The sequence below is a fragment of the Melanostigma gelatinosum genome (assembly GCF_949748355.1).
Source record: "Melanostigma gelatinosum genome assembly, chromosome: 1".
Taxonomy (NCBI): domain Eukaryota; kingdom Metazoa; phylum Chordata; class Actinopteri; order Perciformes; family Zoarcidae; genus Melanostigma; species Melanostigma gelatinosum.
Window position 1 is genome coordinate 6,097,909 of NC_136634.1, and position 19,064 is coordinate 6,116,972.

The following is a 19,064-nucleotide window of genomic DNA, read 5'->3' on the forward strand; positions in this document are numbered from 1 at the left end:
AAGGATGTACCGGTATTCTATGTTCTTTACCGTGATGTCCCTCTCGTCTCACCAAAGTAAAATGTCTCCTGATGCTATATGCAGCCTGGCCTTAGGTCCTAGTCATCTTCCTTGATCATGTACTTGCAATCTGTAAAAGACATTTTGAAATAAAGACCTGACATTACAGGAAGCCACTGCAGGAGTGTAAAAAAAACATGGTGTGCTTAGAGGAAGGAGGAAAGAATAAGAGATAAAATTGTAAATAAAATAAACGAATCGTAAAACAGAATGAAAACACGGAACAGAAATGATTAGAAAAACATGAAGACATGTTCTCCACAAAGTTTAATTTCAGTTGTTTGTCAGTGCAGCTGTGTTGAAGCTTGACACAATAGGGTACATTGCATTTATCACAAGCCACAATTAAAACACTTTATTTATTTTTAACAGATGTACTGATGTGCTATTCGAATACAAGTGTACTGTAAATAGCTCTTTGATAACCGTTTGACAGTTGTGTGGCTGCAGAGTTCTTTTCGTTGTTGACGCATATCTAAATAAAGTCACAGACAACTATACTTATCCTTTTCTCAAAGAGAACGCTTCGTTTTAATCATGAAAGACTAAATGATTTTTTTGAGGAATTTATTTATTTTATTGGATTGTTTATGTCTATGAATATCAACACATAAAAGCAACATCTGCAAAATAGGCGACTGGAAAGCAAAATATCATTTCTTTCACTATATGTTACAAATAGATTACCGGTATATTCTTTATTGCAATAGAAGTGATATTTATTGATTATGCAAAATGTAGAGGACCTTTTTGCAAATGCTGAAAAACAAATCATCACAACAAATGTGAAGACACAGCAGGTCAACTTTTAAGCCTACAATAAAAATGATTTATAGCTGAAGCTGATTTTCCGATTTTGCACATGCTGGTAATCAACAGCTATTCTCTCTGTCTAATTCACTGACGGACACGGTGACTCCTCCCCCTCAGGTAGACACACAACTCCATCAGATCGCTCCCATCCTCACTTCAAACTGCATGACGTGGAGACATCAACTCTGCCTGGCTGCTCTAAATTCGACTGTTCACCTTCACGGTATGTAGCTTTAATACGATTCTGGCAGAAATAGAGGAGTGGGAGACCTTTGAAGAGATTTGACTTTTTGTATGTTTTTAGGAGGTAATACTTCAAGTATCTGTGCTCAGTTGCAGAGGTAATAGGATGTATTTTATAGCTCTCTTGCGTACATGTTTTTTTACCTCTTAGTTTCTTCTTCATGCACCGCCCAGATAAGTTAAGACATGCAAAAAGTTGGATTTAAAAAACTCCATGCAAGCTTCCTGGATCTTCACGCCCTGCCAATAAGGAGCCACAAATACATTTACGGACTATATTCGGTGTCATACAACACAGATTTGAGGAAAGTGCAAGATAACTGTCGTGTGCATGTTCAACGTATCAAAAAGTATTTGTATGCATTTGGACACTTTCATTTAAGAAGCCACTGTAAACTTACAGTATGTTTGTTACGTTATTTGTGCATGAAATTTGATTTTGATGTAATGATGTAAATTAACAATGCTGAAATATTGACGCTGCTTTGCCCTTTCCACTCACACACAACAACATTGTAACATGGAAATCACAGATTCTTTAAGTTCTAGTCCGTGGTTGCATCTATAGAATCGCATCACATTTGAAGCCTTGTGTTGTTTACTGCAGCTGTGCAAAGGAACGTTTTGACTTTCTTATTTTTCTCTTTGTACGTCCTATTAGCCAGCACCTCAAAAAGCATGCCCATTATCTTTGGTATTTTTGTTCTTTCCATGTCTTTAACGCAAAGCCACACAAAGGTGTAATTCAGCAATGATGCTGAACTGCATTTGCAGTGTTTGAGTCTCACAGCTTATTTAGGGTTGACTGTTTTCTTTTAGGACCTGAGCTGGAATGCCTGTGTCTCCTCTCAGTCCCCCGACAGCCCGTCAAACCCCAGCCAGCAGCCTCCTCAGTCACACCGACGTCGCTGCAGGAGAGAGAGTAGCTAATGGGGACTCCTGCAGTGGAGTGAGTGCAGAAAACTGGCAGTGTCTACACCATAAACAGGTATCTTCATCCACCTCCTTCTCCCCAACCTCCCCCTCGCCCTCCTCTTCTTCCTTCGTCCTCCTGTTCATAAGCGGGAAATAGAACAGTGTTGGGCAAACAGCTGTCAAGAGAAATACACGACGGTTCTATATTGGACGTCCTCTGACAGGACACCAAACTCGCAGTCTGCAGCTCCGTTGACAGCGGCAGGGACTTCATCTGTGATCTGACCCGGGCAGGGAGTTGACACGCAGTTTGTCCTTCATCATTAGTTTGTGAGTCAGAGTCAGGGAGGAGTAATTGTCCACGGACCTAGGCCAAACAGATGCAAGTGAAAGGCAAATAAGCATGACCCAACACAATTTTATGGTTGTCCGTTGTGATTCTGTCCCTGGGAATCGTAATCTGGGGGATGAGTGAAACAACAAGATAATGAACGCCTTGTCACTGCCATTTCCTTCAGTCTGTTCCCTCATCCCGTTGCCCTTTTCTCTTAATTCACTTTCTATATCCGTGCAACACACTTAACTTGTGACCCTACAAAAAAACATTGGTGCTGTCCATTGTAAAGGAGCACTGCTAGCACAAGCTAGCGAGCAGAATTTTGAAACATGCTATTTTTCTTCTCTTTTTCAGCGAACATAGCCGGTGAAAATGTCAAAACGCCACCGATGCAAAGGCTGCCTGTCTGCAAGAGAGTGTGATTTCAGTCTTCAAAACATAATAATGGCTTGTAATATGAAAGCTCTTCAACCCGCAAACTCTGCAAAATCATACAAATGAAGAATGGTTTCCTCATTTAATGAAAGAGAAGGACCTCCATCTGTAATGTATTTCTTTTCCAACTGTAGCCTCCAATCCACACACCACGAATGGTTTCCCAGTGATTTATAAAGCATGATAATGAAGCCAGCTGGATGTCTTCTTTAAAACATAACAAGATTCAGGAAAGACACAAAAAAGGGTCAGACTGGGTTGGCAACTAGCAATTGTTTTCATTATGAATGAATAAATTGTCAGAAAATCCCAATTTATCAGATCCCAAAGTGACGTCTTTAAACTGCTTGTTATGTTTCACTAAATAGCGGAATCATGAAATCGGTACGTGGTGGGGTAAGGACATAGGTTATAGTACCCTGTGCATTTTTAGTAGACACACTGGGTTTATTGGCTGGTGTTAATTAGTTACGTGATTAGTTAGGTGAGGTGAGTAAGTTCATTTTGGCAAAGCCACTTTCTCTTTCCTTTGTATGATTTTTCTGTCACTGTCTCTGGTTCCTTTAGTCGAAAAAAATATTAGATTTGAACCGAAAAGCAGCAAATCCTCACATTTAAGAGGCTGTAAATGTAACGTCTTTCAAATTGTCAATTTCGACAATCGACGAATTAATTAGTCGACTTTTGTAAAAAATAAAACCAAATAAATAAATGCCTACAAGAAATGCACATGGTTACTGCTGCTGTGCCAAAGCATGAATCCATCATCTCATCTCCACCGTATCAGTCTCAAGAGGTATTATCTGATGACACAAATGACAAACTCGAGGTCCCTGAAGTGTTCCTCTTTCATTACATCCGCTAAGATATTACTCCAATAAAAAAAATAAAAAAAGATATTACTCCAATATAGACAAAAGGCTTCACTGTAACCTAGTCACAGCCTTTACACACGTCTGTATACAGCAAGTGACGTTTTGTATCTATTAAAAAAACGCATTGTTCATATAATACGTTTTATTTTCCCCAGCAATCAATTGACAGCATTAGTATTGTTTTTGGCAGTGTTTGTAATACAACATGTTGAATTTGTAGGTGTCGTTTCTTAATGCATTCATGTAAAGCATGATAATGAAGCCAGCTGGATGGCCTCTGTTTGAATACAAAAGGAGACAGCCGCTCAATCAGTAACAGCGCAGATCAGTTATTATTCTGTGAGTGTTTGCCTTCATTAATACCCATACACTTCTATTAGGAGTCACAACAAGCATGTAATTGTGTTGCTAATTAACTGGTCAGCCTATCTCCCATCTCATTTACGGTCAACGGCACAATCCAGCATGATGATGTTCACAAAAGGTTGACAGCACAGTTTTGTAATTGGATTGGAAGGAATCCTATTCGATGGTTATTACTGTTTAACACTTGACACTTGCCTTCTGTCTCGCTCTCGCGTCCTCCTGCCTTCACTCTGTAGACTTTGGTCCTCAATGATTTCATCCTTCCTCTTCTGCTCAAAGGTTTTTCTGGCTATGATGGCTCCTCAGCAGATGCAGCAGCTGCTGTCCCCCAGCCAGCTGCAGGCGCTGATCTACCAGAAGCAACAAGCCCTTCTGCTACAGCAGGTATTTATGCAATACTAAATATGGATACCTTACAACTAATAATAAGAATACACTGCACTGTGGTCAACCGGCCAATACCAGTGCAGAATAAAAGGTTTTTTTTTGTGTACAAATATTTATTGGACTGAAATTACTGTAACACAAGTTGTGGATGCAATAAAATGTTCACATTAAGTGTGTTGATTAGCTAGTTAGCTTGTCATTCCAAGTTCAAACAGTAAATGTTTTCATATAACAATCAAGGTAAGCTATGTGGTGAATTAGCTAACAGCTAGTCTGCTGAGGCAAACTAGCTGGCTCACACAAATATACTCTTACAAGAAAACGTGTTATTTTTTTTGGCGTACAATAATGCACACAAGTGTTTTTACTGAAGGCAATTGCATTTGCACTCTTTTACATATTTTACTGTAAGTTGTTTGAGAATTAAGCAAATGTCGATAATCATTTTAATGTAATAGAAATCGCCCGTCACCGTTTTTCCAGCAACATCTGAAAGAGTTTTACAAGAAGCAACAACAACAGATTCACCTGCAGCTGCTTCAACAAAAGCCCAGCAAGACAGTCACAGAGGTAAGTAGCAAGTAAGGAGTTACTTGTGGTCTGTTTTTTAAAATTTGTTTAACTGGTTTTGCACGATGTTTACATACCCATCTTAGCATCAACGCTCTTTTGAGTAAGATCAATACAATTAAAGACATTCAAAAACAATATCATAATATTAAAATAATGTGTCCTGAAAGTGACACAAATAATTTAAACATAGGAAGGTAAGGGATCCATCAGAAATGTCCAATCAAGAGAGAACATGTGTTTAACTTTTGTCACTTGTTTTTGAGATTTGAGAACAGTGATTTGTATCCAAAGTGAAGTAATCGTTGAAGGATGCAGGATGCAGATGCAGTATATGCTGCTGATTTTAGCCCAGGATTAAAACTGCCAGAAGAAAAGAAAGTGTGAGCAGAGCTTCACGTGAATACTATCTCACCCTTCTGTGGAATTGTCTCCCCTCCATCCTCCAGCTCCCTGCACAGCAGCTTGTGTTCCAGCAGCTCCTGCAGCTCCAGCAGCAGCAGCTGCAGCAGCTGCTCCGGTTACAGAGACCAGTCCTGTCCTCTCCTGCCCTCTCTCCAGGTCACTGTGTGTGCCGTGATGTCAGCTGCTGCATTTTGAATGTGCCGTGTTGCAATTGTCCGTACAGTATCTGTATTTTTAGCGTTGTAATTTGAGGGTAAAGTTGACGGTAAGGTTGCGTCATATCGTGAGGACACAAAAATAGACAAACGTGGACATGCGTCTGGTACTCGACCCAGGAAGATTAGTTTCTTGATTATTTTACGCTCTGTTACATAACTGCACTGACCTCAGAGGAGACGATGATGAAAGTGACACCTAAAAGTAGAAATTTGATCCTTGCTCATTTCGAAGCTGTGATAATTATTCCTGGATGACAGTGAGGAGGTAACAGCAGGTCACGAGAAAGAGTTCTGCCCCGACGCTTTGAGGTGCGAATGAGAGGAAACTGTGGAGCACAGATGAAAAAAGTGCAGGTGTAAAAAAGCACCAAGACACTTATTATAGAGGAAATATAATTCCAGAAAGACATGCCATTTAGTTGCTCCTAATGTGTTTTGAATAGATAATTAACCATGCATTGTTGTTGCCGATTCCTGAAGCAACATGAAAAGCACTACATTTACAATATACTGTATGTTTCTTGTTTTATGTTTTAGCCAGTTTCAGCCCTGCGGAGATGCAGCAGATATGGAAAGAGCTCACCAATGGTTCAACTGAAGATAAAACCACATCGAAGAGCAACCGGGACTCGTCTTCTAACAACATCGTGTCAACAAAGGTCCCGGGGAGGCAGACCGGCGACCAGCAGTCGTCTTCTCCTGACGGGGCAGAACGGTACGATCTGTCTGTTGGTGCTGGAAACTGATTGTGAGAACTGAGACGGCATTGCTTCTTTCTAAACATCAAAGACTTGTCATCCTCTCCCTCTCTCTCTCTCTCTCTCTCTCTCTCTCTCTCTCTCTCAAGGAGCGGGTGAGGAGCTGTTTGCTTTTGCAGCAAGACTAATTCCCCTCGGGACGTTATATTTTGTCTTGTTTGTTTGCTTTGTGTTCCACCACCTGAAGTGGTGAAGCAAAGAAAAAGTTTACATGAATACATGTCCCAAATCAAAAGTAAATAGTTGTCCATTTGTTTTCCACTTGCTCCCCTCCACCTCTCTCTGTCATTTCCTGCCACCTGAAAAAGAAAAGAAAAGCCTTTTATATCGGTTGTCTTGCTGTTGTCTGGCTGCTGTGGTTTTTAATCGTGACAATACTTTCACTCCAGTGCTGTCAAAGCCGATCGCGCCGCCACACACACTCTCTACGCTCACAGTGTGTGTAATTGGCCCGGATGTGAGTCGGTGTGTGAAAACTTCAGCCAGTTCATCAAGTAGGTTTTAATTCCTCATCTCTTCATTTAAACTCAGTTACAGATGAGATATTGTCTGAGTCATCAAGAACTCTTATAAACATCTGGATAAAAAAACATTGTCTACTGCACACCAGTTTGCCAAGTTGCAATTTTAACATCTTTAGGTCGTCATAAATTACATTTATCCTTGCTCATTGTGTGTGACACAAGATAAATATAAACATATTATTGTGTATTAAAATAGAAAATAAATGAAAGTAACAAAAATAGAAATAAAAGATCAAATGTAACTGATAATAACACTCTTTAACTTAATTAAAATGTCATTCCCTGCTACCACCTTTGTCCGCAAGAGATAATTATAGTCAACAGGAAATTATAGGAAACAGGATCAAAATAATTGTTTTCATTGAGCAGAAGATGGAGTATTATTTCACCCAAAAAGGACAGAATAATATTTGAGGATTCTGGAGATTCTTTTAAAGATTGCTGTAAAAATGACTTTTCTTCGTTCGGAATTTATCTTTCAGACAAAATGATGCTCATCTCAGTGACTTAAAAGTAAGAATAAGACGTGAGAAGCACAAACTGGGGCTGAAAGGTCACTCGGTGTGGCTTCATTGCATTTACAATGTATTTCAATGGTGAATAAAAGACGTTAAAAACAAACATGTCGTATCAAAACATCCATAGAAACCTCTCAAACCACTCGAGCATCATCATCCTCCTCTCCTCTGTTGATGCATTATGTCCAGAATGCTTCAAACAGGATTGTTTGAAGCGCTCGGCCAAGAAAATATCATGAAATTCATTCCTTCGCCAGCAGTTTGAACAGCAGTTTCCACAAATGTTTTGATAGATTTTGACACATTTTTCATTGTAGCTGCTGTGAATTCAAGCCGACTACAGTCACGATACCTCTGAGTATTTGATACTCAATAGACAGATTTTCAGGGGAGTGTCCCTTTAACGCCCCGCTGTGTGTTTCAGGCACATAGGCAGCGAGCACACTCTGGATGACAGAAGCACAGCGCAGTGCAGAGTGCAGATGCAGGTGGTTCAGCAACTCGAGCTTCAGGTGAGTGCTGGAAAGACAAAAGCTAGAGCTGCAGCTTGGATGTGAGCTGGTGGCCAATGCAAAGCTGACCCGTGCTGTTTGGGGTCAAACGGAATTTGAGGTTTTATGTCACAAAAATGTCACCCGTGATATATATAGTGGCAATATTAGTCCATAATATTCATTTTAGTTCGACAATATTAGTCTGCTAATGATAAATATAGTTTATTCATGTTGTGCCAACACCGCCTCCTCCCTCATGTTTGACACTTCAAGAAGTGCATTTTGCAAAATGCTTTTGGTTCACAGCGTTCCATTTCAACAATCTGTGTTCAGTGATGCTGAAGCGACACCCCCCCCCCCTTCCTTCATCTCCTCTAACAGCTCTGCAAAGAACGGGAGCGTCTGCGGGCGATGATGGCTCACCTGCATCTGCCATCTTCAGAATCTCAGTCGATCTCTGCACCCGGGAGTCTACAGCGGCCCCAATGTGATACGGCTGCTGACCCACGCGGCCTCCAGGTAGATGGCGTGCAGTAATAGCTGTGTGAACGACAGAGACAAAGCAAATGAGCCGTAAACTGTATGTGGCGTTTCGGCGCTGTAAGCAGAGCTGAGTGAAAGCAGCAAATGTCTTGTGTAGCACAGATGTAGATATCGCCAGTCTGTAATTGACCCTGGTCATCTTTTACAGTTGGATGAGCAGCAAACATATGTTGGCATTTTCATATAAACAAAAAAAACACAAGTACAGGACACACCTGCATCCGAAATATTTGAACCTGGTCAGAAAAGTGACGCCAGATCGGATCACAAATGTATTTCTTGAAAAAGTTTCATCATTTTGCACCTTTTCACCTTTACTCTCAAAATACTTTCCCACTTTTCCTTTGTTGAGATCTCCATTCTCACTGAGTGTGACTCACTGCACGATGTGAGTCCCGAGCGCTTCCTTTCGGTGCCCAGCTGTTGGTACCAGATGGCTGCCATTGTGTTTTCAGACAGCAGACATGCTCTCATAATGTGAAAGCTAATCAGTTGTTAATCTTGCAAATATTGCACCAGAATCAAAACACTCACCAAACAATTTCACCCTATAATTAACAATAATTGGCTTCCTTCCTCTTGCGATATTAGTGGAATCACCTCTGAGGAGGCGAATCAAATTGCTCTGTTACACTCTCCCGCTCTGTTTTTGTTTCTCTGTCAGTCTTTTCATTCCACTTGCTCCTTTGTTAACTTGTATCGTCTGCTTGCGTCGCTCTCAGCTCGGCTCGGTCGCTGCCCTCAACAACCTGCCCTCGCTGAGTCCGTCACACTCGCCCCAGGTGTCCCCGCGACCCCTGGCCCCCGTCAGCGCTCCATCCCAGGTGTGTGAAGAAGAGTCGCCCGCTCACACGTCGTGTGCCGGGGCCTTAAGACGTCGCCATCACCCTTTGGTCTACTCACTGTCTTCGGGTAAACCGAATACTGTCGTCATTTATATGTTCATGCAGAAGAGAAACACTTCACAGGACATTGTCCACTAACGATGTTTTGTCTTGTTTCAGAAAATGAATATGAGCTTTACAAGAACACCGATATCAGACCACCTTTCACCTATGCAACACTCATAAGACAGGTACGGCCGATGCATTGGAATAGATTTCTGTCTTTATTCAACTTTAAACATCGTATAGGTATTTTAGATGACATATGTTTATAATATTTAAATAGCTACGTAGACTAATTGCTTCATTTGCAATTCAAATGTTTTCTCGACAGTGGTTTTTACTGTTTGTTTTTATGTTTTGCATTCTCTGGTACTCTGGCTCTATGTTCTGTGTTTCTACATTCATGTTGATGGCCATGTGAGCTCATTTATTTGAATCAACTGTCTACAGCGGAAAATAGACAGAAAATAGGCAGCAATTTTGTCGATTTATCATGTTGATGAAGTAACTTTTCAAGCTAAAAATCTGCTGGTTCCAGTTTCTTAAATATGATTATTTGCTGGTTTATGATAGGAAACGTAATATCTTTGTGTTCATCAAACCAAAAAAATAAGAATATATTGGTCAACTTGGGCTTTGGGCTATTTACTGACATTTCTAACATCAAATAATGGATTGGATAAAGGATTAATCATACTTAGGCAGATTACTCAACAATGAAAATGAACCTTTTCATCTTAAAAAAAAGGTAGTTTATTCATAGAATTATAAAATAAAAAGACTGCATGACAGTTTTGAGTGTGAGACTCTTTCCTCCCTCCTTGGACCAGAGGTGAAGAGGTCAGGGCTGTAATCTGATCCTGCAATGTGCTACAGTTGTTTTTATTTCCTCTCCATCTACAGGCTATTATGGAAACAACAGACATGCAGCTAACACTCAACGAGATATACAACTGGTTCACACGGACGTTTGCTTATTTCAGACGCAACGCTGCCACTTGGAAGGTACACTGATAATTAACTCTGTGATCCCGGTGCGTGTCATACCTGATTTAGGCAGCATGTACTCAGTAATATCTCCTTCGCTCTGATTTTCTCTGCATCAGAACGCGGTGCGCCACAACCTGAGCCTGCACAAGTGTTTTGTGCGTGTGGAGAATGTGAAAGGCGCGGTGTGGACGGTGGACGAGTTGGAATACCAGAGGAGGAGATCTCAGAGGATCACAGGGTACGGTAGATGACTTCCTGTTTATCACAGGTTTGGTATCAGGTATCTGCACATACTTCAGTTCAAATATAATGATATTTAAGACATTTCTTTCATCCGTCCAAGATAATAATTGATTCCATTTCATTGGCAACACGTGCCGAAGCTAAGATACTCGAGGGTTTCTCGCTTTTCCTTTAGTATCCAAGCAGAATCACGGCGGTGTGTGTAGGTGTACGCTCATATTTATTGGAGTGTCGGCTAATTAACATGCAAATCCTTGTAATTGCCACTGTAGTGGGATTTAAAGACGGGATAAAAAACAATTGTCTATTTTATCAGACCTTTTCTTATGAATAATAATACTTTTAAATCTGTGATCGGTTTACACACCAATGTGTTGCCATCGAGTCAGAATTGACAGGATATATTGTCTTGTGTACAGCGCTGCACTGGGTGCTCCGGTGTCATAATAGTTTCATTATTGCACCCACAGCAGAGCAGGTGTGTTCTCCTTAATAAGCCTCAGGAAATGAATGATGAATAAGACTGGTGACAGTTTCAAGGTTGTAGTTGAAGGCTCCTTCTGACTTTCTGCATGCGACTGAATTATTTGTCATTATAAGTGACCTTGCCTCAAACTATTGCTGTTTACCACGTTGTGGCTTTAATATATACAAGGTATTGATTTGCTTGCCATGAATCAGACAAGGATTAGTTACCTTGGTTTATGCCACAGGAGTCCATCGCTGATGAAAAGCGTGTCCTCCAACCTTGATTTTGGGGCCGTTCTGCATGCCAGCTTACAGGTGAGAGGGTTAGCGCACACCTTCCTGATTAGAGGAGATTGAACCGGAGTCTCTGTTTGATTTCTTCCTCTTCTTCTTTGCAGACGGCGGTGGCTGAACTGTCAGGATTCAAGAAGGAGTGTGTCAGCAGAGACTCCAGGAGTCAAACACAGGAGAGCAACGCAACAAACAGCAACAGTAAACAAAACTTCCCTCCCGTGTAAGTCCAGCAGTGAGTTTTACTTAATGCGGACTCCAAAAATCTATGAAACGACTGATATGCTGAAATAATTGTTCACCCCTTGAAGGTCTCTTTTCCTGAAAGACGAAGCGCTGAATCTTGATGACCAGGAATCTCTGATGCCAACAGTGAAAGCAGCCAGTCTGCAGCACGACTCGGCTGAAGATGACGAGGAGCTTTTGTTTGGCCTTGAATGACAAGAGAAGGGCTTCAGACTTCCAGTCATCAGCTGCAAAGCAGTAAAGTAATCCTTCTTTGAACATTCAGGGATGTAGACCACAGTTTACATGTTATACCATCATGTTGATCTTCAGTGTGTTGAGCCAGGAGGCCTGAAATCAACACACCAAGACAAATATACATCAAAATGGACATATTCCATATGTGGTTTATTATATGTTTCATATATTCATACACATGAAAACTGATTTTGTTGACGTGTCTGCAGCAGAACACTTTTTCTTTGAAGTACAATATAATGCCACATACAAATTGATCATTTTCTGCTTTTATGATCAGCTGAAGAAAAAAAGGTTTAAATCTTTAGGTCAAACTTGTGATAAAAGAACTAAAAGGTGAGTGAAATATGAGATTCTATGTATTTAAAGCCGTACAGCTGCTCTCATTTGAACTATCAACATAGGAAAATTATGATTTTTTTTTTCAAAGGAGACGTGTCTAAGAAAAGTGCATCATGACAAGCATCAAGTAAACATTATAGGAGAATGTACGCAGTCAAAGATAGAGCTGGGATCTGATAGTTTGGAAGAAATTGTGTCTTTTTCACCAAAAGTAAATGATACATTCCAAAGGACAGAGTACAGACATATTTGTGATAATATGACGAGGAGAATGAATGTGTTGTCTGTTTATTGTGATAGCTCAAATGAATAGCACAGGGTGAATGTGAATGCTACATTAAAGCAAAGAGAGAGATGTTCTGTGGCGACAGCGTTCTGTTATTAAATATTTGATAACCTGCAGTCTGTGCTGTGGCTTCTTCTCTGTCGTCTTTGTACAACGAGCCGGTTGAAATGTGATTTGTCAACGTTCATTTTCTTAACAAGCAAGTAACGTCACTATCCGTCTCGTGTGTTTCTCTGTGTATGCATTCAATACGCCGCTGTTTCCACTGTAATACAGATTCTACACATTCCTCTTGTATAACATTTTGAGTATTTACAATAGAAGCTGTGCACATACAAATATCTGTATTTATACATGTTTTTGTAATTACATGTCTAAAGTGTCTGATTGCAATGTAATAAATACATCTAAGTGTTAATTGTTTGTAAATGAATGCTGTTTATTGTTATCATTGTCTCACCTGCAATTAAATGGTGTAATAAAGACATTTGCGTTCAGTTAAATGCTATGCACTGTCCGACTTTGTTACCCACCAGAATACCAACAGCACACGCTGCCACTGTGCTAACATGATACACCTGTGAGAGTGTCAACGGCTATTTCACATTGTTTTGACTGAATACAAATAGCAGTAGCAGGGTCATGTTGCTCAGTTTGTCTAATTCTAATGAGGATTAAGATCATAATGTCATTTTAAATATTTTCATACATCAGCTATTCAGTGCAATCCAAATCCTCCTGCATATTGCTGCAAAATGCAATTTTCAATGTGTATTTAGCAATGTGTTTATGTAGATGAACACAATGATAGCTGTGTCGTATATACGAGGACAGTACAAATGCATGTACGACTATATGCATTAATTAAAGGTGCCATACTGTAAAATACCTACGTCAAATAATGATGAGCATTGTTATATGAACAGCAGATTGTCGTTTCTGAACCAATCATTTTTAAACACACAATATTTATGGCTGTTTGTCTTTTGATGACAACTGAAAAATAGATTTGACTTCATTCTCCTTTTCATCACATAAAATAATAAAATAAACGAATAAACAATGGCATCACACCGTCTCCTCCACTGATGAGCACCATCAAGTGAAACTGTAGACTTCACTACCGAATGCAGAACAAAGGCCTGAGATCCTTCAGCTCCCTGTTTTGACGAATGTCAGTAATTGTCTTTGCTGATAACAAGTTAGCTTTAAGTTTGCTGTTGCCTCTCAGCGCTTCCTTTGATTCGCTGTCAGCCTATTAGACGACATTTCCTCCTGACTGCCTCTGCACGCTGCGTCCGCTGGCTGAAAGTTAGCATGGCGCGAGACAACTTCAACAGCTTCACTTATGTGTTGCTTTGATGTGCCATATACTCACTGTGAGGCGGGCAAGTCGACATGTTTTTTCTGCGCAGCACTTAGTCAACAAGCCGTCACACACGCTGTCCTCTGTTCATCTCCTCATCAGCACGTAATGATGATGCTGTCGTCCATGTGTCCAATCTCTTCAAAAACATCCTCCTCTGCGGGAAAACAACATTTGAGCATACGGAGATTTAAATGTCACTGACTGATTACTGATGGTAAAATGGTTTGAAGTTGAAATACAAACTCTGAAATAGTGATGGATCGATTACTGTGCTCTCAAAGTACATACTTAGTGTTTAAAAAATGCTTGAACATACATTTACATTTTACTGCATGTTAACGACTGTCGATGCAAACTCATATTCATTATATATGAGACCACCTCCTATATTTGCATCTTGTTTGTTTATATATGTGGTTATTTCACCTATTTCTCTCATCCACACCTTACAAATATACATGATTATTTTATTTTGCACATGCATACCCATCTGTTTATGAACTTTTGATTGATGTGTTTTCATGTTGTACATTTTTGTTTTTTAAGTTTCTGTTTCATTTGTTTATTCTGAAATTATTTGTGCTTGAGCTTGAACAGTGCTGTATAATTAATATTAATATTCCTGGGTGCGAAACGAGGGTTTTATGCTCCAAAACTGGTTTACAATTACCAGTCTGTTTCAAATTTTTAAATTCCAGATTGATCACAGCTTGACTCTGCTCTGTGCTCACTCAGAAGCTTTCATCACAAAGGAATTCTATTCCTGTTCTGTGACGATGTAGTACGACAACCTTCACTGGATGCGTGTCTGTCTTTGTGCCCAGCCCAGCCTCAGCCTGCTGCAGCCGCACCAGCAGAGGCCTCACAGGAGGCAGCGGGGTTTAAGGAGCCTCAGTGTGACCTACAGACCTGCCTACGATGTGGCCTCACAGGCCCAGACCACAGACTCCCCCCTCCGTCACCGGGCCTGAGCCGACTGCAGGGCTTCAGCTTGTCGGTCCACAGCAGCAGCAGCAGGAGGAGCAGGAGGAGCAGGAGGAGCAGGAGGAGCAGGAGGAGCAGGAGGAGCACCAACCTACTGCTACACCTGCTGGTAGGAACAATAATGTGCCTTCACTTCCACGCTGTGTAAATTTGACTGGCCAATATGATCTACAATTGATATCCTAATAAATTGACACATTTATCTCGATAAAGGTAGGAATTAAATACGTTTTACATCGATATAAAACATTTCCGTTCCTGATCTTACCTTTTCTATCTACTTTTATATGTATAAATGCATTACATACTGAATGGCAGTACATATTCTGGACTGAGCCTTGTTAAATTCACCGTTATGGGAAAATAAGTTACAGTGAGGGCAAAAAACATTGAATTGATTTTCTGTGTTCCCACCAAAGACAATCCATCTCCTTACACAAACGCAAAGTTTCCCTTGAAGACTTTCAAACTGCTGCACTTTCCTCCAGTTGTATCAAAGCGTGCAGCGGGCCACTCCTTGTTTATCCTTGTGTTCATGTTGTTATCTCTGAAGTTATGCATTAAATCAATACGGTAGCCACACATAATGCTCCTTTTTCATCTACACACATATATATATATATAGATATTAGCATAAGTTGTGTGCGGGGGTGTATAATTCGAGCTGCTAAGCAGGACAATGCTGAACCCCACTCCCCAGGGAATTCTGCCACCTGCTTTTCATTTACTTCCTTGAGTAAACAGGATAAAACAGCTCAATTTGCATGAGCTCACTCACTTTCTGGTCCTTGTGAGGATGAAAACGGGAGCTGAGTAACAACACAACGGTTAGGACTCGCAGGAGACGCACTGTAACACACCAGTGGGGTTAATGCATGCAATTTCATCTGCGCCTAATTTGGGTGGGAGAGCAATTATCTCGTGACAGCTTCCTCCTAGTTGTTGTTCATCGCTGGAAACCTCGCTGGCCTTTTTCCTTTTCCCCTGAGGACTGAACGGAGCTCTGTGATTAAGTAAACACAATCACACTTGATCACGGCAGTGGCGTAGTTTGTCTTTTAAGTTCTAGTTGGCACGACAAATAAACATGCAAGAGATTAATTTGGGGTTAATAGAATCGTTAATCCCCGATTGTGATGGTGTCTGGCAGGCTTTTAGAACATACAATTGCAATTCTGTGACCTCAAATGTGATATTCGTGGCTAAATGCTCTTTTTTCCCTCACCCACAGACTCCTGTTTACACCTGCTGCTGGCATGCCTTTCGTGCCAGTGCTCCGTGCTGCTCCTGGGTCTGTTGGAGGCCTGTTCCTCCTGCCTGGACACCCTCTGCTCCTGCTGCTGCCGCGCATGCGCCCGCTGCTGTTCGGCCATCCAGGAGGCGCCCGTGGAGGAGCTCTGAGGACTAATCGATAAGACATGTGGCAAGACTGAAACGAAAGACATTAAAAGCCAACGTGGAATTCATTCGGACGGCATTGACATTTCTTTTGACTAAACGTCTTATTCTCAAAGTTGGGGACAGCGTCAAACAAGCAATTATTTGTGATCATCCATCTGCTGATAATTCTTCCACCACATGCTGCTAACACCTTTGACGGTCGCTTTCCAAAGAGGGAAGATGTTATTTTAGTGCTTCACACTCTTCCTCGTGACCTAAAGCACTTTTAAAATAATAATAACAACAATAATTGTCCAAGAAGCAGATAAGAACATTGCTATCCACACTTTGGCTTATATGGTGTTAATCCATGCTAAAGCATGATTAAACAAACGAGATACAGTTTGTTACTTATGTGAGATATAGAGGTGCTGGTCAGCACAATTCTGTCTATTCCAGTCTTTATGCTAAGCTAATCACCTCCCCTATCCATACTTAAAAGAATAGTTTGACATTTTGGGAGATACGCATATTCGCTTTTTCGTTGAGTTAGACGAGCATGTTGATCCCACTCTCATATTTGTCCGTTAAATATGACGCTAGCAAGAGAAAGATAGTTTAGCATCTGCCTATCGGCACCTCTACAGCTCAGTCATTGTTCATTGTGCACAGACCACCAAGGGGCTTATTTGATGGACTCTCTTTGTGGCATGGAGCATTGACTTCCTGGAGTATTGTCGTCACCATGAGGTTACCAGGCTAGCTGTCAACCCCTGTTTACAGTCTTCATGCTAAGCTAAGCTAACCGGCTCCTGGCTCTGGTGCCAACGCTCCAGTCATGAGAGTGGTGTAAATCTACGTATCTGACTTGCAAGAAAGCAAATGAGTGTATTTCCTATTCCTTTAACATCTGTGCCGTCTCATATGATTGCAACAGCAACCACGCTGAGGGAAAAGGATGCATTATTTATCGCCTGGTTGATTTAGTGGAAATTAGATTCAAGGACCTTTTGAAATGTTAAAAGAAATGTGTCAAGGTAATTTGTTATGCTTGTTAAATTCCTTTGGATAGACAGGGTGAATACAATTGAAGCCAGACTGGGGCTCAATAACACTCAAACAAACAAGAACAGAAACTTGCAGCATGTACAAACTACAGTGCATTCCAGATTCAGGCTTTATTCTCCAGAAACACAGCTTTTTGTTTGTACATCAAGTTGCATTTAACGACTTTGACCCAGCAAGGCCCTGACCCTGACCCTGCCTCTTTGCTCAGTGTTGTACGGGTTCTCATGTTGTAAGAGTGCAGGTTTGACTTCTCCCTGCACAGCTCTTTGCAGCTGAGGAACAGGGCGACACAAAACTTGTCAGCTCTCTCGTGAATCCTTTTTCACAAAAAGCACTTGGAACATAAAAGGATGCTTATTCTCTCCAGATCTTGGAAGATCGAAGCCGGCTCCTTTAAAGTCGCCGCGTGAGATGACAGCAGACAGGCAGTGTAAACAGCCAAAAATAAAACAAAGCGGCGACAAAGACAGCACTGTCAATCTGTCCGGGCGAGCCAAGAGGCTCATTTAAATCATGTTAGAGCGAGTAAATCAAATTTAAGTGTCTCTTTTGCCCACAACACATTCCGATTCCGCCAGTGACAAGAAACAGCAGTGACGTCCAATTTAGAGCATGGCGAGCATTTTGAGGGGGACAAGTGGAACAAACACTCTGGTTTGTTCCACTTGTCCCCCTCAATTTGTTATACCCTTTGCCCACAGCTGACGTCTACCTCCACAGTAAACAGCCGGCATTGTCAGAGTGAATTCAGAACCACAGCCACACAGCAATACATTGTTTTAAGAGGGATGTATATTTTTGCTGTGGAGTAATATATAATTTTAAAATATAATTTTGACGAAAATAATGCCTTTTCATTTTATTGCGGTACAAATAGAAATAAATAAACGAGCAGCTTTTGGTACAATAGGATGCAGGAGACGGAGACATTTCTGTTCTGTAATTAGGTCGACCAAATGGCAATTAGTTGGTAACTATCGGGTCAATAGATGTCAGTCTATCTGTCTGGAATGACAAATATTTCCCCGTTCCAGCTACTTAACCGTGAGGATTGTCTCATGTACCCGTAGATTGAGACCCCTGATTAGGACCGTCATGCTGGGGAATACAATTCACACTAAGTGTAAATGACCACTTAAATAAATAGAGGAGCATTCTTGTTAATGCGGCTTGAAAAATGTTTGACTTTTCTTGTGTTGTTTTGTGTCATTTGGGTTTGAGAGATGCATTTGCACATTCCTATCATGGCAGTAAAGATATATGAATAAAACGGCTCGTTCAGTTGACAACCTCATGACGCGTCCTCGGCTTGAGGTTGAACACCGACACCTTGTTCTTTCTTAAGAGTTGTCGGACTGGCAGTCTGAGATAACAACACTGGGCATCTCAGCTGGAGGATGACCCAGTGAGCAGCGGTTTGCTTTAAAGCTGAGCTGCTTTTCACAAACAACCCTTTCAACACGTCCTCTCTTCAGAATCTGTCTGTTAGTATTCTCGCACGCCTCCAAAGCTTTATGACAATGGTTGTAACCTGCTCAATCAAAACGAGCTTTTCGTGTAGTGTATGAAGTGGCGTCCATTGAAAAAAGGGGAAATAATAACACCTAATAGTCAGTCTGTCAGATGTGCCCATCTGCTGTAAAGGAAACAAAAATAAATGTAACCAGATTTGAATATCTAACATTTGAGTCTGACGCAGAGAGGACGGATCAAAGGGAAGAGAGACACACCAGAGGGGGGCAGTCATAAACACATTGTCTCATTTTAATAAGTGAGGGGAATGCTTTCTAAACCAGCGCGCATCATCAACTT

At 41.0% G+C, this 19,064-nt stretch overlaps 1 protein-coding gene across 1 annotated transcript; it reads left to right on the forward strand.

Moving 5' to 3' along the window:
- Positions 1-1,948: 1,948 nt before the first annotated feature.
- On the forward strand, positions 1,949-16,219 carry LOC306782964 (forkhead box protein P1-like; the record flags this gene model as incomplete). Its single annotated transcript, XM_079276478.1, has 16 exons — positions 1,949-2,104; positions 4,324-4,428; positions 4,915-5,001; positions 5,451-5,572; positions 6,172-6,339; positions 6,772-6,876; positions 7,849-7,936; positions 8,300-8,437; positions 9,184-9,373; positions 9,466-9,536; positions 10,252-10,353; positions 10,455-10,576; positions 11,295-11,364; positions 11,448-11,541; positions 14,645-14,813; positions 16,036-16,219. 16 exons carry the CDS (start codon positions 1,949-1,951, stop codon positions 16,217-16,219), a joined length of 1,971 nt encoding a protein of 656 aa, XP_079132604.1.
- Positions 16,220-19,064: the final 2,845 nt, after the last annotated feature.